The 23,986-nt window shown below is 36.2% G+C and overlaps 1 protein-coding gene across 24 annotated transcripts in view; it reads left to right on the top strand.

Annotated features, from left to right (window-relative positions):
• Window positions 1-23,986, top strand: part of EPB41L2 (erythrocyte membrane protein band 4.1 like 2) — a 105,646-nt gene that overhangs the window by 54,492 nt on the left and 27,168 nt on the right. For all 24 annotated transcript variants that reach the window (XR_005256355.1, XM_038132255.1, XM_038132276.1 and 21 more), the window contains exons 5-11: window positions 7,835-7,939; window positions 12,355-12,397; window positions 18,238-18,313; window positions 19,802-20,020; window positions 20,466-20,553; window positions 21,841-21,993; window positions 22,385-22,482. Coding sequence is in view for 23 of the 24 variants with exons in the window: in XM_038132255.1 (XP_037988183.1) it covers window positions 7,835-7,939; window positions 12,355-12,397; window positions 18,238-18,313; window positions 19,802-20,020; window positions 20,466-20,553; window positions 21,841-21,993; window positions 22,385-22,482 (782 nt within the window). In the remaining variant the exon portion in view is untranslated. The remainder of the gene's footprint in view (window positions 1-7,834; window positions 7,940-12,354; window positions 12,398-18,237; window positions 18,314-19,801; window positions 20,021-20,465; window positions 20,554-21,840; window positions 21,994-22,384; window positions 22,483-23,986) is intronic.

Raw genomic sequence — 23,986 nt, 5'->3', positions numbered from 1 at the left:
TTTGAAATTCTCACTGTAGTGTTTTGTGGTTTTTGATCTTTCCCAGAAATGAACTGCATTCAGTTCACCAATGCAGAGATGCTGATTGTAGTCTTGCATGGTTGATAAAATGTAGTCTGCATCTTGGCTGCTTGCTCTGGGGAATTAAAATATGAGTGGGAATAGTGTTACAAACATTCATACCAGCCACTCTTTAAACTTGCTTTATATTGCTATTTTGGAACCTGTAAAGTTTTATGAGGCAGCAAAATATCCTCCGTTACAATGTTATATTAAATTCCTTTAACTTTAGTATTTTAGTTCCTGAAGTCCATAGGTTCCATATTAATAAAATAGATTGATTTTCTGTGCTCTGTTGCTTTAAAGGAATCTTCTGAAATAAATCACAAAATAATATTGCATACAAGTACTTTACTAAACAACAGGAGTTACATGTACACAATATGTGCATTCATAGAGTGTGAGCAATTAATTTAATTATTTTAAGCTTAAAACTATTGTAACTCTTAAAGACAACACCTACTTAGCCTCAGAATCGTCAGAGTAATATGTGAATACCTGGAGAAATGGAAAAAGGAAGAAGCTATTGTTAAACAGTTCTGGAGGAGCATGACTTAAAACAACTTTCACGGGCTGTGAATTGTTAAACTTTCAGTTACCTTTCATTACTTTAAAGAGAGTTAAAGGAATAACAGCTTCTAAATTCATCACAGACAGTTCTCAAGGTACTGGGGGTGAAAGCTAATGAGTGGTATTTGCCAAAGACTGTGACTGAACATTTGTGCTTGCTTGAAATGACAGACCCATACTAAAGGATAAAATAACCTTCATGATTCAATAGTGTAATATTTGAGATGTAATGGCAGTTGAGTTTTAATAGCTTGAATGTGCAGACTGTTGGAATATTTAAGACTTATTTTTTAGCAGCAATTTTAATTTTTTTAGCACAGTGCCAATGATGTAATTTTGACCTACTCTTTTCCTGATAATTGATCTCTGTGGGGGGTATAAATTACTAATATGTTACTGTGAGCTACATGTATCTCTTGCTTTTGTGGAGGAAATAAACTTGCTTTTTCCTCTCATTCTGTGGTTTTGTAGAGAGTTGTGAAGAAATTCCGTCACTGAATTTGGGATCTGCAGTAAAGACTATTTTAGATTTTCTGTTTGAAATACAAACTGTGCTTTAGTAGAGAATAACACAGTTCAAAGAAACAAAAAGAAGTGCTAAGTGCATAATGACTGCTAGTTAGAAGCAAGTGAAGATTCTATTGGGTTTGTTTACTGCATTCAGTCAGTGGTCTAATTAAATATTTATGACAAAAGGCATTTAAAGGATGCCAGCACTGACCGTATTTTATGCACGTATGAACAAGTGAAATATATCAGAGTTGACATGGACTCTATGGTTACTTACAGTTTGCTAATACAAAGTAAAAATATGTTTGCTCAATGTACAATTAAGATCAGTCTTTAACCCTGAATTAAGAAAACTCTGAATGGCGCTGATATGGAACAGATGTTTAATTGTAGCTGAGTTTTGATTTGCAAATCTTTTTCTGACTGCTTAGATGTCTAGTCTAGGTTTATTCAAGCACTAAGTGGTCTGTTTAAAGTATGACATCTTTTATTTAGAAAAAAGAAAATAGGGATGATGTTAAATTTGGCACATTCTTAGAATATTTGTCTAGATTCAACAGACACCACTGAAAGTAATGTTTATGAGTGAAGTCATCTCAATCCCTGGGGATTTTTTGCCTTCCTCTGCACCATTGAGGACGGCTCCTTGCCAAGGGCTCCTTTGGGCCGTTCTGCCTATGTTCTCTCCTGCTGCTTTTGCACCTCCAAGGCACCAATTCATGCCCTTCCCCTCTGCCTTTCTTTGCCACTCCAAGTTTGTTGCAGGAGTGAACTCCTGTATTCCCTTGGTTTGGTTTTCCCCAGGGTTCTTGTTTGTACAAGGCACTCTGGTTTGCTGCAGCATCAGGAGCTGGCCCTTTTCAGCTCTCCCTGCATGAAATACAAGGCCAGGCATGAGAGCACTTTTCATGCATCACTGGCCAAGAAGCAAGCAAAGCAATTTTTTTGCAGCCAAAAAATATGCTTGTCATTGATATGCATCATACTTTTGAAAACAACCCAGGCTGTTGCACATCTCCTCCTCTTTTGCACGTGATCAATCCTTTCTCTTCAAGTCTCAGGAAACAGGGACTACCTGGTTCATATTCCAGCTTCTCCTTTCTGTGGCCTTGCCTCTGCCAGACTGCAAAGGATGTTTTGATTTTTTTAAACTAAACTGGGGAATGCTTTAGCCTGGGCCTGGCTGCAGAATTGCATTGTGTTAAAGCCTGTGAGCATTGGCTCTTAAACTGATTCAGAAAAACAAAATGAAATTTTTTTTCCTCTTCTAAATATGTGTCTCTGAAAACGTTTTTGGAGCTGAAAAAATCCTGGCATTTCAGGCAAATATCAGTCTCACAGTTAGCTTCTGGGTACTGCTCTGGTGCTTGCCTGTAGACACTTGTGGTTAGCTACTTTGGAGATGGACCCTTGCTCTGATGGGGTACTGTGTTTCTCAAATGTAATAAAATGTTTTATTACATTTCTCCAAGGGAAATGGCTCAATCATTTCTAAAAATGAGTATAAGAAAGAAGAAAAATCTCTGGGGAAATAATAGGTATTGAACACTTCAAAAAGTCACTCCGTTTGGAAGCATGTCCTGCATTCAGCTAAGGGTTTGATCTCTGAAGAGATATGTGGAATTCTGCAATTCTGCCATTCTGTGGAAACCCAGATTAACTGCATGAACAAAGAAAACTTTAAAACTGTACTTGTTTTTGTTGGCTACCCCCCCTCCCCCCCCAAGTTTCTTCAAATAGTTAAATTAGTTTGAGATAATCCACAGTTCTCATGTCCATCAGATGGTAAATGCCTCCTTCCCACACAGACATTCAATGCCTAGGCTGGGGCATGATTGCTCATTCAATCTTTTCTGCTACTGCAGGGCTGGGAAGAAATCTTGAGATTTCCCTCTGCCTGTACTGCTACAGAAACCAGAAGGAAGGAATAAGAATAGGGTAGATTGTTTCAGCTGGAAAGGACCTCCAATGGTCATTGAGTCCAGCTGCCTGATGACCAACCCTTTAAGGGTAAGGAAGCACCCATGCCACAAGGGCTGATCTAAAGGTCATGTTCAATGACTTTTAAACACTGACATGCTTGGGGCATCAGCCACCTCCTAGGAAGCTATTACACTGGTTGATCACCCTTGTGGTAAAGAAATGCTTCCTAATAGGGAAGGTCTAAACCTTCCCTGGTGCAGCTTGAAGTGTTCCCATGTGTCCTGTCGCTGATCCCAGGGAGAAGAGCTCAGCACTTGCTTCTTCACCTCCTTCAGGACGCTGTAGGGAGCAATGAGGCCACCCATCAGCCTCCTTTTCTCTAACATAGATAAACCCAAAATCCTAAGCCAGTCCTCGTAGGACATTCCTTCCATCCCTTTCCCCAGCTTTGTTGGTGCCTTCTGGACATATTCAGGGACCTTCACATCCTTCTTAATTTGTGGGCCCCAGAAGTGCTCACAGTACTCGAGGTGTGGCTGTACCAAAGCTGAGTGCAGCGGGACAATCACCTCTTTTGTCTGAATGGTTGAACAAAGGGTTTGATGCATCCAAGCATGGGGTTTGCCCTCCTGGCTGCCCGGCCTCTCCCTGCTGCTGCTGACCAGCACTCCCAGATCCATTTCTGCAGGGCTGGTCTGCAGCCACTCCTCTCCCAGTTTATACTTGTGCCCAGCATCACTCTGTCCCAGGTACAGAATCTGACATTTGCTAAATTTCATGCCACTGACTGCCCAATGCTCTGATCTGTCCACATTGCTCTGTAGGGTTTCTCATCCCTTAAGGGAGTGAGTAGCACCTCCCACTTGAGTATCACCAGCAAGTTTGCTAATGGTGCATTCAACTCCTGCATCCCTATCATAGATAAATGTATTGAACAGAACTGGTAGCTGTGAATGTTTATATTGCATCAGTAGCTGGCAGCTCTTATATAGCCAAACAGATCCATGATATCCTAATTCCCAGTTACATAGAAATTTCCATTGTGTATGTCCGCTGTAATTGCTTTGCTCTGGTTTGCTCTTTTTCTGAGAAGGACATAAAGGACAGAAAAATTCTACCTCTGGTTTTATGAGGTGGTTGCATTATGAGGTGGCATCAACAGAGTCTAAATACAGGTTTGAAATTGGTACTAGAATAACCTTGGTTACATGTGTTCTTTTTATGATCTCACTTAAAAGAAAGCATAACTTGGCAGTAATACAGAATACTGCTGATCTGAGTACTCTTGTGTTTTAAACTGCTGGCTCTGTGAGCATCTCCTCACTTCTCAGCCTCTTGGTGTAGCTAGGTTGAATGTGCTCCCCTTTTTGTGGAAGCAAGGATGGACTTACACTTTTACTTAATTTGGAACAGGAATATTTTTTGTGCTATAAACACATATGTATGTATATATGGATGCAGGAATGTACACGTATGCATAGGTATAATAAGAATAGTGATTATAATTTACACAGTGGTTGTTACTATCAGTTGATATCTCAAACATGTGGTAGAAAATTAAATGGAGTCCATTTTATAAAGTAACAAACTGTGCAAACCATGATGCTGCCTTCTTAAGATTGCCCTGCTCTATTAAAATATTTCTAGCTTCTGAACTGACTGGATCTCAACAGTTATCTTCAGTTCATGTTTAGAGATGTTTTAGGAACATGAGTTTTTTTCCAGAAAATTTATGTTATCATATAATTGAAACTGTGTAGTAATTGAAACTGTCCCCAAATGGCTTACAAAGAAACTGCGCTGGAAAAGTTTGGTTTTGCAAATTAAAAATTCTTTTAGATTTTTAAAACTATATCTCTCTAATATATATATATGTGTGTGTGTGTATATGTATGTATACATATACACACACATATATATGAAATAACTCAGTCTTTCAATTCTGTAAGTGGGATCTTATAATGAAAACCATTTCTGGTACTGAGAGGCTTCTTATGCTTTTGAATCTATAAGAGAGCTCTATAAATACTAGTTGCTGGTGGTATAATGTCTTTTCATTTTGCTGCTGTCTAGAATGTAGACTCACAGACTTGGGCTTTGTGACATGGTAGTGTTTTTAGTTATGTGGAAGAACCATGAACTGACAAAAAGATGTTTAAAGATACAGTGGACGCTGCTTAGTGTATCCAAGTTCTTTGTTTATTATGACTTCCTAATAAGAAGCTGTGCAATATTTTACAGTTCTACTTGCAATATATTTCCTGTAGATTTGCCTGCTTTATGTTTCTAGATGTCCGAGACTTGATCCTAACTGTGGGTTTTAGTATATAAACTTCATAAAATGCATCTGATTCCAGATGTGGGCTTGATATGATAGCATATATTATTTTGCACTAATCTATAGATTTCCTTTACTGAAATTTGTATAACTGAAACTTGTGTTTGCAAGATATGATCACTGATCTGCACATCAACTTCGGAAAAAAAGTAGTATCTATTACATGCATCTAAGATTCTTTGAACTCTCTCTTGCTTATATTTTTTTCTGCTTTCATTTTGCTGCTTTTCTATATTGGTGATTTTTCTTACTAAGCTGAAGGTGAAGCTGTCAAGAAAATTAAGTGGTTGCTTCAGATGCCTAAAGGAAGTAGTCATCTTTCTTGAGGAGCAAGATTTTTTGAAAGTAACAAACAGAGTTAAAATTCCCACTCCCCATTTCAGAAGTCACTCTGACTTCTACTTTCTTGATTTAGCCTTGCTACTTGGGCTACTAAATGTAGTTGTTTTATAATTTTGCTTCTGTGAAAGCTTTCTGATCTTCCTGAGTAGAATGGCTGCTGGTCAATGCAATTTTGAATAAAGCTCTGGATTCTTGGGGAAAAATTCAACAATGCCTTCACTCTTTGCTCAGTGCATACCTTCTTTTCTCCCCTCTCCCTCCACTCTTGGCCTTTGCCAAGCTGCGGGAGTGCCGGAATGGGGCCCGTGGAGCGCTCCACCACTGTCCGTGGGGACAATGGCCGCAGTGTCACCCAGGCCTACACAGGGGCTGCCGATGGCGTTTCTGTGGAATGGCAGTGGTGTGTGGCATCTACTGAAATCTGTAGGATAAGCAAATGCAAAAATTCCTATAAGCTGGCAGACCTTTGAAAAGGCCATGTTGTGGCCTCTATGATAAATGCCACAAATAGCAGAGGTGTCATGAAGGAGTTGGTTCAAGCTGGAGGCTGCATGCCAGTCATGGTCAGATTTGAACTGTGGAAAGAACTTCTCATCTTCCCATCCCTGAGCATGTGGTGTGAGCCATCTGCTCTAAATCTTTGTCAAAGATTTTCCTTAAAACCTGGCGCACAGAAGTAGAGCCTGGACCTGTTTTCATTACTGGCACTACAGACATGTGGAATGTTTACGTTCCCAGTTTCAGGTACAAGAATCACAGAATGATAGAATAGTTTGGGTTGGGAGATACCTTAAAGAACTTCTAGTTTTTAAAGCCCCTGCTTAGGCCGGGACACCTTCCACCTGACCAGGTTGTTCAGAGCCCCATTCAACCTGGCCTTGAACATTTCCAGGGTTGGGACATCCACAGCTTCACTGAGCAACCTGTTCCAGTGCCTCACCACCCTCACAGTAAAGGATTTCTTCCTAATATCTAATCTGCACCTACTCTCCTCAAAGCCATTACCCCTTGTCCTGTCACTACGTGCCCTTTCCTTCCCTTCTCTCTTAAGCCCCCTTTAGATACTGGAAGGCTGCTGGGAAGGTCACAAGAATAACAGATCAAACTTCAGTACTGACTGGCATTTGCTTCAACTCTAGTAATACTGAGCTCACCAAGTGAGCTTGAAAGTGGCCATTTTAAAACACTTTTTAAGAATATGGTACAATGATGATCAGTCCTCAATTACTGTATTTAATAAGCAACAAATTATGATATGTAAACTAACTTCAAATAAAACTTTCAGGTTTTTTCCTTTGTTACTGACTTCCAAAAATAATATTTTTAGGAAAAAAACCTATTGAAGATTTCTTATTATTTATCTAAATAATTTTTTGGGTACTGAGATTCCTGAAATACATGGATAGAAAGCAGCCATCTTATTTTCTGCCCCTTGAAACAAACCACTGCAGTATAGACAGCTAGACATGTTGCATTATGTTCAGCTTCTGCTTGCATGCTGCTTCTGCAGGTCTGAGCATCAGTTCGTACTGGTCTGCTTGTTCTTTCTGTCTTTTGAAGATAACACACTTTATTTTTCAGTGCATTCATATAATGGGATTCATAAGTCACTGAGATGTGTACCAAAATGATAAAAATGCTAAAGTTAACATTGTAGAAACTATATTAATTTTTAGAAGATAATACAGAAAAAGCTGGCTCAAATAAAGAAGTCTTCTAATATTTAAAAAATAAATATCTCTAGAAAACCAAGTCTGTTTAGTGGCACTTAATAGTTCAAAATATTTAAATTTTTCAGGTACTGAATTTTCCTTGTGTACTTACATTGTTGTTTCGGGTTTTGAAAAAAACATTAAAATTTCTCTTTTTTGGTCAAAGATATGTATAGCTTTGAAGTATGGTGAACAGTCTTTGTAAAACAGCTTTTATAGTTTTATAATCTGCTCTATGTATATTTTAAATTTTAATGAATAATATCTTTGAATAACAGTACTGATAATTAAGGACATTACTGATTTACTTACCTTAATTTTCTCTTTTTTCTTATTTTTCCTTATTTTTTCCTTCTTTTCCTACCCTCCCACCTCTCAGAAAAGAGCAAGAGGACAAGTGCTGTTTGATAAAGTATGTGAACACCTCAATTTACTGGAAAAGGACTATTTTGGGCTGTTGTTTTATGAGAATTCAGAGCAGAAGGTAAGCCTGTACGAGGGTTTTGTTTGTTTTTCATCACTGCCACTCACTTCAATAGTTCAGTGAGGTATATTCTATTAAATGTTTACCTTTTCAAACACTTGAGCAAATTTTTCTGCCTTTTCTCATAGATGTGTAAGAATGCTTTGTTTGTGAACATGAAAGGAAAGTAGCCCATAAATCTGTTATGACTAGGCCTTTGAGTTCCTTTATTATTAATTTTAAGTTTAAAGAAAATTTTTGGCCTTTGTAAAGAGGCTGAAGCTGGTCCATCACTGGTATTGGATGCTAGTTTTACAGATGAATGGTGTTTGAGGTTAATGCATTTGAAAGGGTTTCTTAAATACCGTTTGCTAACTTCCATCTTCTTTTGCACTTGCTTTTTTGTTGGATGGTTAAGCATGTCTAGATTGTTCAGCTGAGGAAAATCTTAAATCACTCAGTGGCGAGTGCTTCATTAATTACCAAAACCCAGTTTATCTTTTTAATATCTTAACATTTACGGGTTTGGGCCGGGCTGCCTGTTGCTTCTTCCATGAACTAAAGATTTATGTGTTGCTATGTGTTATTCTTCAGAAAAAATCAGATGAATAATTACAACGTGAAGCTGGAAAAATTGTATTTCTTTTTAATCTGTATTTGTAGTAAAAGCATCTTTACATCATACTGCATCTAAAAGTTACTGCTTTTTTCTGTCATCTTCCTCTTAATACTATTTAAAAAAAAAAATTAGTGTAATTTCCTGATCTGAATGTATCTGAATTTCTGGCAAATTCCATTCTGAATTTTTTCTAGAGTTTGTTGCTTTGGTGCAAAGCTTTCTGTGCAGTATTGAGCAAAATACTCAATTCCTCTATATTAAAAATCCCCATATAAAAATGAGCTTGTTATAGTATTACTTAGATATTTCATTTTTGTTCTTGATTTCTAAACCATTTCCAGATGTAAGAACTTCTTTGGTGTAATGATGAAGAACATCTCTGTTGGTCTTCTAACTAATATCATAATCTTAGATCTGTTATTTTCATTTGTTGCTTTATTTGTGCTTCTCACTATTGAAAAACTGTACTGTATATACACAACAAAATAACATAAAACAGCAGTCTGATTTCTGGCAAGAGAGAAAAGGTCTAATACTAGACCTGGGATCCTTGACCTGTATCAGAAAATAGCCCACTGAGTAGATCCCAGGATATAAAATAGGGAGCTTTGGGCTTTTGAAAGTTCAGAAAAAAAGTCTGAATTGGTGTAAGGTTATGTCTTTTTTTTTTTTTTTCCCCTCCTCTTTTTTTTTTTTTCTTTTCTCTAGTTAGACTAAGACTTTCTTGGTATTCTTCCGTCATTGGAATAGAGAAACTGAGGTCTACTCTTTAAAAATACCCCATCTGTCTTTTTCCTTGGAGATACTGAAAACTTGACTGGATATGAACCTGGTCAACCTGACCTAATTCAAAACTGGCTCTTGAATCACACTTGGACCAGTTATGTCCAGAGGTCTCTTTCAGTGTGAATGAGTCCTTGAATTCCTTATCCATTGACTGTGAAGGTGGTACTGTAGCAACACTCATAAATATTTACATAAATGAAGAGATATTTACATAAATCGAGAAATATCTGATAATGGGGTCCTCATTCAAAAGTAGAATAGATCACTTCTCACCTGAGTTATGGACAGCAGCAGGCTTTTATTTAAAAACTTCTGGAGAAATCTGGTTCTTTTTGTTACGAAGATTAAACAATCTGAGTTGCTGGATTTTGTCTTCGTCATACAAATACATTCCTAGTGTTATTTGGAGAAACTTAAAAAGCCTCTTTCCTAGCAAATTTATGTTTCATATCTCCTATTTTCTCAGAACTTTTGCTGGGTTTAGGGCCCTCTTTTTTGTTCACCTCTTTATTGAGTTACTTTTTAATTTTGGTACGAGATCTTTTTTTTCTGACTTGCCTTTTTCGATCAAAATGCCACAAATCCCTGTCCTCCAGGCCAGTCAGTACTAAATGCTGAATGATGTGTTTTTCCCATTCTTGTGTACTCATCACAGCCACCCATTTATGAGCCAGCTGTTGAATGCAACAGCAGCTGTGGCGTGTGGCAACTGAATGCCAGGCACTCTGTTGAATTAGAGCTGCTCCCCAGTGCACCATCGGGGTACCATTGGAGGAGGAGTCCCATTAACTCTTCTCCATGGGCATTCTGTGCAGCTGGGAGAGAGGTTATGGCTTCCAATCAGACTGATTTTTGTTAGCTTTAATACACGCTTTAAAGGTATCTAGGCCAAATTAGTAATTAATGATTTCTTTCATTTTTTGCAAATGTTAAATTTATTAGCCTGAAGTTTAGAGATTTCATTGCATTGCACCTCAGAAGTTCATGAATGCTCCATTCACACTGTAATTGGTCTGCAGAAGTGTTAGAAGGCTTCTGCTCTTATGTTTTGGGCGCCAGCTGAAAATGCTGCTTTTCTGGATTTGCACAAAATACTTTTGTACTGGCAGAGAACATTTTGTTCTTTGACAATACATTACTTTGTCTCATCTATAACCTTACCATTCACAAATTAAACAAATAGATTTCTGCCTACTGGAGCAGAGTAGTGTGTATACACTTTGTCTTTTGTTTTGAAAGACAGACCTGTCTATTCTGCATTAAGAGCTCTAATTTAGGGTAGATTCTTTTGTGGTGTTTGTTTTTATCCATGACAAAAGGCACAGATGCAAAAACCCCCCACCCCTGTAATTGTGCCTATAAATGGAATATAAGCATCTGATTTTACTTGACAGAGCAGTAACAAAAGTTGGTGGCTACGTATGCTTCCAATAAGCTTATTTCAGGCTTGGAAAAATCAGAAAATGAACTGTATAACTTATGTAAAGAAGGGATTATTCTTATCATCTCACAGCATAGTCTGTTTTGTATGTTCTTTTCTCCTGCTTTGTAGTGATAAAAGATGAAGCAGTGAAAGCATTATGTACTCAGAAATCCTATTTTTCTGTTGTAGTTACTCCTTGCTATAGTCTCTATTTAGTTGATGCTGTGTCTAAAATGTAAGGATTTAAGATACTTCTAGTTATTGTAGTTGCAAGAATATGGCTGTGGGTAATTTCAGAATGGAATCCTTGCCAAAACTGAAAACCTAGGATGATAGCTGTAGCTGAAGTGAGTCTCAGTTAAAATTATTTGAAGACTTACACTGTCTTCCAGGGCCTTTCCATGTCAAGATTCTTCTAACAGAAAGCAATTTTTCTGACTTAAGCATTATAAATGGGATCCAGGATTTTGGAGAAGTGTTTTCTAACTCTTCCTTTGTAAAAATGTTATGGACTTTGCCTTCTCTGGAAAAACTATCATAGCTATGTAAAAGTAGAGATCACAGACAAAGAAAGATATGTGAAATTATTGGGTTTTTTTAAAACGTTACAATTGTAATAAATTATAAAAATGGGGTTTTGCTTTTAATTTGTAAATAGTATTCATCTAATATACACATGGTGCACTGGTGATGAAATCTACTTGGACCAAGGTCATTTACAACAGGTGACTTGGTGTGTTGGTCCATATTCATGGAGACACATTCTCTGTCAGCAGGGGCGATCTGTGTTAAAGGCTTGCACTACTGCAGAAACATAGTTCCACATCCTCCCAATTCACACAGACCTGTGAAACTAGACTAGCATTTTTTTCTTCTTGAAAGAGGATGGACTTCGGGTGCAAAAGCCCCTAATGGAGACTGGGGGGGATAGGGATTGGGAAACAATGTTGCATCTGGAATTTGTTTGCTACCATAGACTGAAAAAGGTGGGTCACATTATGCCCAGGATGCTCTGCTTTGCTAAGTTAGGTGAGAAACATTGGTGGAAATAAGCCTTTGTCAACATTTGTGCTGCCAGTGAGGTATTTCCTCAGACTTTAAAACTGCAAGTACCTGCAGTGGCCTGTGAAAAAGCAGATATTTTCCTTGGCCTCACAAGGCAGTATCTAACTCTTCCCTGCATTTCACGTCTGTCTTTGAAATGTTGCAAGACCTGCTGTCAGGCTGGCTTTGTGCATGTTTCTTCCATGAATGTGCTTGTGTGTGTGGCCATGGGAAGTAAAGGTTCAAGCTCAATGAAGGAAAGTCTCAGTAACTGTAGTGAAAAGGTTTATGTTCCTAGTCTCTTAACCTGTTTTATTAACATGTATGGGTAAAACCAGTAAACAGGATTGTCTGAGTTACTAATGAATATATGTTACAGATTCCTTAGTCTCACTTCCAAAAGTTAATTTTTGGATGATCTGTCACAAAACAGCCTCTTTGCAAACATCAGTAGTAATTGAAATGTAAAAGCTAATTAATATGTTGCATAGATTATATCAAAGTATTTTTGGTATTGAGGATTTTAAATGCTGGCTGTGGTTTGCTTGTTCATTTTTTTTTCAGAACTGGCTAGATTCTTCGAAGGAAATTAAGAGACAAATTCGAAGTAAGTACTTTTGTATTCAGATGTTATGCACCTTTTTTTTCCTCACAGAAATATTCTTCATAAATTTAGTAGCCTGGATGTCGATTGCTTACAGCTTTGAAATAATTTCTATCTGATAGTATCTTAAAACAGGAAGCAAATCTTCTATTTCCATCCCCTGTCCAAGTAGAAGAGAGGGAGTCACTCAAAATTATGCTGTAGAAGTTAATGATTACACTATATGTTATTATTATAGCTCTATATTATAATTATTAATCATTATTTTATATTGGAAACTAATCAAATATATTATTGCCCCAAATTTTTCTCTTGTTGTGTGAGTAATAGTAGATATTTTTGCATCCTGAAACTGTAGATGTTTTTCAACTTTGTGCTGGTAGCTGGTTATTGGATGGAGAATGCAATCATGCAGAGATGGTCATGATTGTTGTCATAGGACTTTCTTACTTTAAAGAATCACCAGAAGAATATGAACCTACAAAAAGAGAATTAATATATTTTACAGGAAATGAATATTCTTCAATACTGATCAGTCCACTATTGACTTTTTTGATAATGTCCATCATTTTCAGAATGGAGATGGCATAGAGAGTATGATCTTGGAATGTCTCATCACAGTACTTTTCAGACTGAATCTGCTTGAAATGCCTTTCTACTTCCTATACTTAGTACATGATGAGTAATTTATGTTAGTCTGTTTGCATAAAGCTCTGTCAAAGCTCTTCACTAGCTGGGGAGTGTATGGAGAGTAAATCTAGGTGATACTCTGTCTGAGTCTACATATCACAAAATAAGTGACCAGAAAATTATGCTAAACAGCCCCTGCCCTTACTGAACTTATTGTCATTGCCTTACTCATTTGTGGCCAAACTAGGATTTTTGTTGTTGTTCTTTTGTTTTTAATGGAAACCTTTTGGTATTACCTGATAGGAAAGTGAGGAGAAGAGGCTGATGATAATATTTGCAAGCCTAGACTTACAACACAAGAATTTAAGCTAAGAAACTGACTGTACTTGTAATTAAGAACAGCAGTGTTATTTATAATGACAAACAGATGGTTTCTTTACGGCTGTTAACTCCAAATTTTAAGGCAATACTTATTTTTTCCAGAAGTCATAGTGGTGTTAATTCCTTTTTCTTCACATCTTTGCCCATTGATAAAATCCATTAATAGGAAGATGTGGTTTATATTCTCATTATAAAAATGAAAGTTACAGAAGCATCCTTGGAAGCTGGGTTTTTTTATCCAACATGCTCTTGTGTAAGCAAACTAGACCTGTTGAAACAGTGAATGTACTAATATGCAAGTAGCACTCACACCTTTAATTAACGAAAAGTTACTGTATTGGAACTTCTGCAGGTCTTCAGTGAAAATCTTTTAGTTGTCCAAATATGCCGGCTAAAGGCCGTTTGGTTTGGTTTTAATGAACGAAAAAAGATGGAGGATGTTGATACTTTTTGTATCAACTTTGCTGATACAAATGTTGATATATTTTTATATTCTGTAGCACTTTGCATGCTACCTAGCCTACAAGTTAGTGTCGCAAGTTTGAAGGGTAAGAACTAACCTGAAAATTTTTTGGATGCACTAGACAAAGTTCTTAAGTTCTTTTTAATACTGTTTTGTATGCACTACAGAAATATATGTTAAGGGAGTTTGATTTTCCATATAGCATGAAGACATTTTATACTGGGAGAGCAAGTCCATTGAATGTTATTGAATGAGGAATCATGATGGGATTTTTTTTTCCCTCTGGCCTATAGTATTTCAGACTTGATAGGCATAATAAAATAAACAGCAAAGTAAGAACATGATTTTAAGGATTTTTGAATGATGCTTGCTTACACCTGTATGCAAGTAATAAGTATAGTGTTAGTTGTGTTCCTCGGCATTAGTCTGTTAAAGTTTCCAGATATTGGTATCTTAGTGCAGGCATATTTAACCCTCCAGCTACATAAGTATCAAGTAATGAGACTTTTTTCTTTTCAGGCTTAATTCTAAATATATTTGTCTTTAATCAAGAATGGAAATCCCGTGTACAAAAATTAAATTTAAATTAAATTTAAATTTAAGATACCTGTAAAACATATTAGTCCATTTGAAAGTTGGAAATGACCATTGACTAAATGAACTTTTGAACCTGAGATTACCTCAGCTGGATAGAGCCTGGTACTAAAAAACATAAAACAAGCCAAGGTTGTGGGTTCAATCCCCTCTATGGGCCATTCACTTAAGAGCTGGGCTTGCTGATCTCTGTGGGTCCCTTCCAACTCTGAATATTTGGCGATTTCTTTTTCTCTTGTATGGCACAAACTGAAGCACTGGCATGCTGGATAAGTGTATTTGGACAAACACATTGATCTGAACACATAAAGGTCAGACTTTCAGAGATGTAGTTCAACACATCAGTTTGCAACATAATATTTACAACAATCTCTGTCTCTCCTAAATCTGAGCAACACCAATACTCTGCACATTGAGGATGTATGTACCACCTGTGACTGGGAAAGATGAAGTAAGAATGCTGTAGTCTCCTCCAAGTCATGTTCTGCAGGCTGTCTCTTCTGGTGTCACAGTCCTCAGCCCCTCTGTGACATCTCTTACTTGTACAGGTTGGCCTTTGGCTGGGCAATTATGTTGGATCTCAGCAATTACTGATGTTACTTCAGCTAATGAACATGATCCACAAATTACTGTCTCTGTTCTCAGGGCTACAAAGGTGACAAAAATCTTGTTTGCTTTCAGCCAGCCTGATCTCTTCAGGAAAATGAATTCTTGACTTTTTTTAACTCATGTACTTGGCTATCCACTGGCATGTGTTAAAACCTCTAATTACTTCTTTCAGGGACAGGTAGGTAATTACATTTCTGTCACTATCTTTTTGAAAATTGGTACATCTCAAGGATTCAGGCTTTTGCAAAACCGAGAATCACAGCTAGGATATTGTGGTGGTACAGGCAATAGCAAATGACCTTGAAATGGTCAAATCTCAGATTACACAGAGGGTGAGTTGGGTCACCCTTATACAAAATTCAATTTGAGAATTTATCTGTTTAAACCAAAGGTAATTTTATGTCAGTTAAATGTTTTTCTAGCCTGCAGTATTGTTAGTATTTTTACTGCAAAAAAGACTTCCACATCACATATTCTGTGTTCTGTATCTTGTAAGAAATGGAGAGAGTTCAGATGTTCAGAGAACAGAATAGGCTGGGGAACTAGGAGAAATTTTAATTAATTAGGAAAGAGCATTTGCATTTTAGGTGCACAACTCTGGCTGTTTGATTTTAATGCTAACAAATGTATGGGTATGCTCAGGCATCAAAATATGGTGGCCACTTTATGCAGGTTCACTTTATATCAATCTGTTTTATATGTATTTAGCTATGTATCTGTAAGAGTTGTAGCTAATTTTCATCTAAGCTGATTACACTAGAGTGTAGATTGTTATTGTTGAAGAGAACTAAGTACCTGTGCCAAGGGAAGAGTTTTCTTGCAAAAGCTGACATACAAGAGATCATGAGTAAAAGCCAGAAAAAGCCTTTACTGGAAAAAAAACCCTCGCTGATTTTTCCCAGTTTAAATGGGATGAATCATGGTAATTGTATGCTGCTAGCTGGTTGGTTATATTGCATTCTTTTCTCTAAGAATGGGCCTAAAGTTGCCACAGAAGCATTTTTGATGTAACAAGCTGGCTAGAAAAAATTTTGACATTTCTGTAGCCCATACTACTGAAAATCAAAACAGAGAGCCTTATCAGGGACAGAATGCTAAATACAATTTTAAATCAGCTTTGGGGTTGATTTTTTTTGTCTTGGCTACCAACTTTGTAAAGAGCAAGCAATAATGTGCATCATTATTATGTGAGGACAACTATGATGATATGGCTCATTTGTGCAGCTATAAAAAGTCTGCTTTAGTGAGAAGTAGAAATACAGACTGTGCACATTGTAATAAACTTGCTACTCTATATTTAGGGGATAAATGTGCTTTCATTAATCAGGTAAAATACATGATCACCAGAAAATACTTAGTACAAAATCAACCTCAATATTTTTTCAATAAATTAGCAATTTAATCAGTGTGAATAGAGGCATGGATTTTTTTTTTACAAAGCTTACACACTCAGAATTTATGCACTTTTTTATAGAGAATATAGTTTTTTCAGGTTTTTTTTTCCAAACCACACCTAAGTCTCCTGTCTGCAGTGCTTTCTGGAAGTTAGCTGTAGAAATGCTGACCAGAAAGAGCAATAGTTAAACAGGAATTCATATGTGACTAGTTTAACTGCAATTTTAGACCAGGAAAGACTTGAAGACTGGTTTAGTACCAGTGTGGAAGAACACATCCTTCATCCATTTCTCCACAGCTCTGTTAACATGACAGCTCTCCTTGAATGCTTTTTGCATAGATATTTTGGCCCTATTGCTCATACTCATCATTTTGGTTACCCAATATCAGCATCTTTCCATTAAATTATGCTGATTCCCTGGGAGATGATGCAAGTAGGTCAATCTCTTCCATCTTTAACAGTGTTTCTTATGCTGTATTTATTCATTGCTGTTGGACTTTTTTTCCCAAGGTATTTTTGTCTTAATTCTGTTTTGCACTGCATTGCAGTAGGCAATGCGATGATAAATGAGACCTCATTTAGGGGTCCTGCCTTATTTTGTACACAAAATTGTACAAAATCTTGATAACTGAGAATGTTAAGATACACTAAAACCCAGAGCTCTCAAAGAGAAATAGTGGCTTAGCAGCCAGGTGTAGAATGAGGTTCACACTTGAACAAAAAATTGAAGTGCTTCAGTGAATAGCCATATCTGAAAAACCAAAATAATTTTTTAAATGTTGGAAGGTATTAGAAATTCTGACACACCTCTTTACTGTTAATATATATGGAATTTCAGAACTTCTTTTTTTTTAAGAAAGTAGCCTTAAATAACATTAGCATTTTTTCTAGCATTGTGTTGAAAGTGGCATTTCAGTCTTTTTTTGTTGCTGTAGAAAGACACATTTTTTAAGGCATGATTTATCTGTGTAATACAGATTTCTAAAATAATTTACTGTCTAAAGTACTAACATTCTGAAAATGTATTTTAATTATTGATGTGTGACTTAGCTTTCAAATCTTAAAAATTTATTTTAAAACAGAACTATGACTAAAGGCAACATTTTATGCTTTTTCAAATTAATCTAGTTTTAGGCATGCTTTTGCTTAAAAAAAGTGCATGTGATATTAACAATTCTAACATATGAGAATTTAAATATCACTGTTATTGTACTTGTTTAATGTGGTGTTTACCAAAAAAATATTTTAAAGTAGGAATGGCTAATGTTTTTGTCTTCCATGCATTCTCAATGAATAATTTATTATCTTTCTGTTATATACAACAACACAGAGCTCATTTTGATATCTTGTTCACAGTTACTGTACAGTCTCAAACTAAGTTTAAACAGGCGGAGACTGTTAGCCTTGGAAGAGTTGGAAATAAACACAAATTCAATGCAAGTGCCTTTGAACACATAATATCTTAAAAGTGTTAATATATTATGGTCTTTTTCAAATTAAAAATGTCTCCTGATATTTGTGTAACTTACTATAAAACATTATTTTAAAATAATTTTTAACATGCTAGTTTTTCATTGTATCTGTGTGTCTATGCCTGCTAATGAAAATAATTTATGCTTCTTAATAATGAACAGTAGAAAACAGAAAAAAACTTCCTTTGCTATTTCAGAGATTAGGATTTATTCTACTTTCTAACATTTTTCAATAAAGTTTTTTCTTTGCTTACTTGGAGTTGATTGATATTAACAATCAGATTTTTCCCATGTTTAGGTCTACCTTGGATATTCACCTTCAATGTGAAGTTTTATCCCCCTGATCCATCACAGTTGACTGAAGACATCACTAGGTATGCACAGGTCCTAATTTTAAACTTTAGATTACTGTTAGTCTAATTTAAAAGCCACAGAGAATTTCTTCTTCAGTTTCTGGGTACTGTACACTATAGATATTCTTACATACATCCACTGCTTTTTTGAACAAGGCTGAAAAGGTAAAATGAAAACTTCTGGAAAAAACCTGAGCAAGAAGAATTTAATGTTAAGTGGGGATATGATTTGGGCAGCAGGTAAGGTGTGAGTGATAGTATGCGAAAGAAGCCAGAGGTTTATTGTCAGACTGCTGCTTTGTTATGAAACAAATGAGGGCGTGGGGGTCTTGAGCAAAGCTCAAGGGATCCAAGATACTTCAGTAATAATCTAGACTAGGTGGATGAAAATGTGGATTTACCCATGTGCTTTAAATAAAGCTATAAAACATAATAAAATCTGAAAATAATTATCTTTTCCAAACTTCTTAGATAGAAAATACTTGGAATGTGGTGGTTACTAAGCACCTAAAAGTAGCATTGCAAGGCTGATAACTGGGGATAGAGTGCAGGGAACTGATTCATTTTTCTCACAAGTTACAGGAAGCCTAAATACTTTGGTTTGGAATTAGCTGACTCTGCTGAGGCAGGATGTGTGTTACTGCTTCATTGGATCACCCTTCTGCACAAAATAAGATAGCTATGCAAGTGTGCAGCTAATATATTGCTACAGATCGGGATTTGTCGCATCATAAAGGACGTTTAGTACAGAGTGTATTTACAAGAATTTGTGTGTGTTTTCTTTGAAAATTTTCAGTGAGTTGGTTGTTTTTTCTATTGCATGTTCAACTCATAAAAACATTTTTTGGTTATATCTTCAATCTAAGTTTCACTAGTAAAATTTTTTTTTAAAACATACATTAAAACAAAAATCTTTGCTAAGGTGGGCATGTCTGCTGATGTTTAACTAGTTAAATTTGGTGGAAGGCTGTATACAGTACCTGAAAGATTGAATTCTAATACATACATGGTTTAAGAAAGGTAATTATGGTTTCAGTACTAAACTGGATTTCTTTTCTGTATTATGTGACATGATTAGCTTGTGAACTGCAAGGGATATCAAAGTTGGAATTTCAAAGCCAAAGGGAAATGTCAAAGAAATGCATAGCTTCTATTTTTAAACCATAGATACCTACAGGCTACAATGTGAATTAAACAAGTTCCTAAGTCAGCTTTTGTTTAAAACTAGATAGCTTTTTATTCATTTATATTGGAAATCATAATTTTTCCTGCTTTTCACACATTTTTTATGAAAGTAATATTGACCCTTAAAAATCAAGTGAAATTTACTGTGTGGTAATAATGCTCAGATAATGTAATGTCATTATTAATGCATTTGCTTACTTTAAAACATGCTTACCCAGTTACATGCATCTTGATGAATTCTGCCATATTTCTCATTATCTGCCATAGGTAACCCGTCTTTGTTCTTCTTTCTCTTTGGTTGTTTTTTTCTCCTTTGTCTTGCAGGTATTTCTTGTGCCTACAGCTTCGCCAGGATATTGTATCTGGCCGACTGCCGTGCTCTTTTGTGACTCACGCCCTCCTTGGTTCATATACCCTGCAGGCTGAGCTGGGTGATCATGACCCAGAGGAGCACAGCAGTGATTATATCAGTGAATTCCAGTTTGCACCCAATCAGACTCAAGAAATGGAAGAGAAAGTGGCTGAACTACACAAAACACACAGGTATGTCAGATACAGTGGGATTAAAAGAAGTCATCATGCTTTGTTACATTTATATCAATTCTCCTAAGAGTATGTGTAAATCTGCTGAGGTAAACTTGTTACTTCGGAAATAATTTCTTTTGTAACTAAAAGCTCTTAGTTTGGTGTGTTTAGAAAGTTGAGTTTGAAAATAGTAGTTGCACTAAGGTCTTGGTAGAGAACTTTTGGAAAAAAGTATTTTTATATGAATTAGTTTAAGCACCATATATCTGTTTGAATGAGTGAAGGTGGAAATTTGTACTCAAGTAAAAGAATATGCTGTGAAAGAACACTTTTCCTGTAGAGCAAAAATGCTCTTGATACCTTATAAACTGAGGTTTTTCTATCAGTCTGAATTCCAGGATTGCACTCAATTTTGACACTCAGTTTTTTGCCAATAAACTCAAGGCTTCTTCAATTGTTTTAGGGGTTTGACTCCAGCACAGGCGGATTCCCAGTTCCTAGAAAATGCTAAGAGACTCTCCATGTATGGAGTGGATTTACATCATGCCAAGGTATTGGGGATTGGGTTTGTTTGGTTTTGTTTTAGGATAGACATATTAAGTATTAAAGAAAATATTGTATATATATAGATTATTTTTTAAAAAGTCATATGCCTAATTTTTTGGCTGAAAGCCTTTATCTCTTGCTTATAATAATTATTAATTTTACAACTCTAATGGCAGTAGAATTTATATATAAGTTTATTTAGTGCATAGACATGTGCAGCTTGTCTATGCACTAAATAAATAATATTTATTATTTCATTATTAAATAAATAATGAATAATTATTTTTATTTATAATATTCCTAAGAGCATATATATACATTTAAAATATCATATTTTCTATGCCAAGGAGATGGAGGGACAATAAAGTAAAGCCTAAAGGAACATGTAATTGTTTTCATAGTACCATGCAAGTTAAAAAAATATGGGGGGGAGGTCATGGGGGAGGATTTTGGTGCTTTTTCCACTTCCAGGGGTAGGTCAAATCACATTTTCAATTTAAGTGGGATTTTTTTTTTTTTGTTAAAACCTAAGAAGACAAATGAATAACCTCCTCCCACTCCCTCTCATAAATCCAGAATCTCAAATCACTAGGCAATTTAAGGTATTGTAAGCATATCAGTCTTGCACTTAAAAAAGAAAACTAAGACTTTTAAGTACTGGAGAAACATGGTTAAATTTTGTTTTGTTAGTTTTGCCAGTGAGGCGACTCTGTAGTGACTGTCTTGGCATTTGATGTAGTTGATCCTTTGTTGGAGAGGACATGAGATTCTGCTGTATTGTGTAGAGTATCAGTAAGTGATTGGTTTTGTAGCCTGTAAAACTTGCATCAGATGCTGTCAGTGAAAGAGAATGCTCAGAAACCTATCCATTACCTCTCCTATCTTTGCTGGAATAGTATGTGACCGTAAAAGATCACCTTGATCACCAGCTTGTTCAGACTTCCACTGACTGCTTTAAGTGGGACAGGCCTGGATTTCATTTTTCTTTTTAATATTTGTTGAAATTATTGCTAGCACACACACTGGCCATACCTTTCCTGCTATTACCAGAATATTAAAGAATTTCCCAGAACTGTGGCATATGAATGCCAAAACCATTACTTAAGAATCCAAAGTCTTTCCTATAAAATGAATGTACTTGGCTATTTCTGATTTAAGAATCTCATTGTCGGAGTCAGGTTTGAGTATGAAACATGTCCCAGTTACAATATTCCCTCAAGGTATGTCAGCTATAATTACTTGTTTGGAATGTTATTGAAGTAATTTTTATGAAATTGTCTCATACCTGCTAGGATTCTGAAGGTGTGGATATCATGCTGGGTGTATGTGCTAACGGCCTGCTGATTTACAAGGACAGACTCCGGATCAACCGCTTCGCTTGGCCAAAAATTCTGAAGATTTCCTACAAGCGAAGTAATTTCTACATCAAAGTCAGGCCAGCAGAAGTAAGTAGCACCTTTCAGTCTTGTTTCTTTTGTGAGATCATTTCTGTCCAGCAACAAGAAAATATCCTCATTTTTTCCACAGCTGTCCTTATAAGCTTATGATATATTCAAACAGAACTTATGAGTGTTTTTTCCTTTTCAGATTCTAATAATTGTATTAAACACCCGTCTTGATTAGTAACGGCAAACCAAGAAGATCTATTTTATTTAAGTATAATTATTTTAAAAGGCTGGAAATTCTGATATTTTTAAAATATTTTTTTTTTAAATCATATGAAGTCTTATGGCAGGAGTATTACAGCTCGATACAGTTATGGAACATCTGAACTCTACCTCTTAATTAATAGCCAGCTTAAGGAAATGGATTAATTTATTTGTGGATTCTTTCCAGCTGGAACAGTTTGAGAGCACTATTGGGTTCAAACTGCCAAACCATCGGGCTGCTAAAAGGTTATGGAAGGTTTGTGTGGAGCACCATACTTTCTTCAGGTAAATGATAATTCTCTCCTTCCCCCACTTTGCAAGGTATACCCATATCTTTCTTTTAAAAGATGAAGGAAAGTAAAGATTTCCCCCTTCTTTGCCCTTTGCAGTATCACCTCTTAGATAGAAGATACCCTGACAATAATTGACCCCAAATTACCAATTCCTAAAGTCTCAAGTACACTTAACTGCTTTATCAAAACTTTCAGAGTGCTAAGAGGATGAAACTAAACAAGTGGTCATGGAGCACTGGAAGTATGCAAGAACTGTCTGGCCTCAGTCCTGTGCCATGTGCTCTGAAATGACCCTGCTTGAGCAGGGAGGTTGGATCAGATGACCTACAGTGGTCCCTTCCAACCTAATACATTCTGTGATTTGTGGTAAGATTTTCTGAGAGACTGACTTTTCAGAATGATCAACTAAAAAGCCTTTATACATCATCACAGAAGCTCTTAGGGCTTGACTGTAATCTTCATTCGATTAATTTCAACATTCTGCTGAGTGTAAATGCTTCTAGCTGAACTTTTCCTTATTTATGAACAAGGTTGAGTTCACAGTCATTCTTCAAAAAACAGAATCACTTCAAACAGACTATTTGTTTATGTAATAATCCATAACATCCTCTGCATTTTTTCTCCAGCAGCTAAGGAACACAGAATTCTGAATTGGTGATTGAAACTATGATCTATTTGTAAATGAGCACCTTAACAAGAGACCAAGAGTTTTTCCTCTGCGTACTTCCTTCACTGAAAAATATTTTGACATAGTTTGATTTTTATAACACACATTCCATGAGGGTGTGTACATATGCCCCCTGCAGCCTAGGAGTCACAGATTTAGGTTGAATCTCCTATGAATTGGATAGGCATCGAATCTTTTTTCTTCAAAGCACAGTACCTAGGGGGTGTAATGGTAAGCTTTCTCCTTCAGTAGCCTGTTTGTTTTTAAAAAAAAGCCAGTTGTGTTTTAAAGTAGATGCAATCCTGTTGCTGATTATAATTGCTAGACAGAACTTCAGAGAACTTGGGGACCAGGAGGCCTAAGCAGATGATTACTGGAACTGTCTCATTGGATGGTTTTCAGTATTCAGATTTTCATTGATTGTAGCATGTTCTTGGATGCAAAGGTAGAACTTATGCTGAAATTGCCAAATCTCAGCATAAATCAGTCTCCACATGCTTAATTTAGAAGCACTTATTTTTTAAATCCTGATCAGAGATTTTTTTTTTTCATGTTGATGGAATTCATTTATTAACACAGTACAGCATTCTATTCTTCTTGAAAATTTGAAGTCTGCTTTGGCTAGTGGTGTCTATTACCACAAATAGCATGCAGTTCTGTTCACAGTGAAAAGTTTATTAATACTCTTCAAATAACTCATGCAGTGATTTGCTTTGTTGGTAAGATGTATTTCCTACTTTTATAGTAATAAAATAGACCTGAATAAGGAAAAAGCACATCTTATGAAAGTCAAAAATCCTAAACTGACAACTACCATTTGCAAGTCTGA

This window comes from Motacilla alba, chromosome 3 (assembly GCF_015832195.1).
Source record: "Motacilla alba alba isolate MOTALB_02 chromosome 3, Motacilla_alba_V1.0_pri, whole genome shotgun sequence".
Taxonomy (NCBI): Eukaryota; Metazoa; Chordata; class Aves; order Passeriformes; family Motacillidae; genus Motacilla; species Motacilla alba.
The sequence above is the reverse complement of the archived record's forward strand: the minus strand, read 5'-3'. Positions and strand labels throughout refer to the sequence as shown.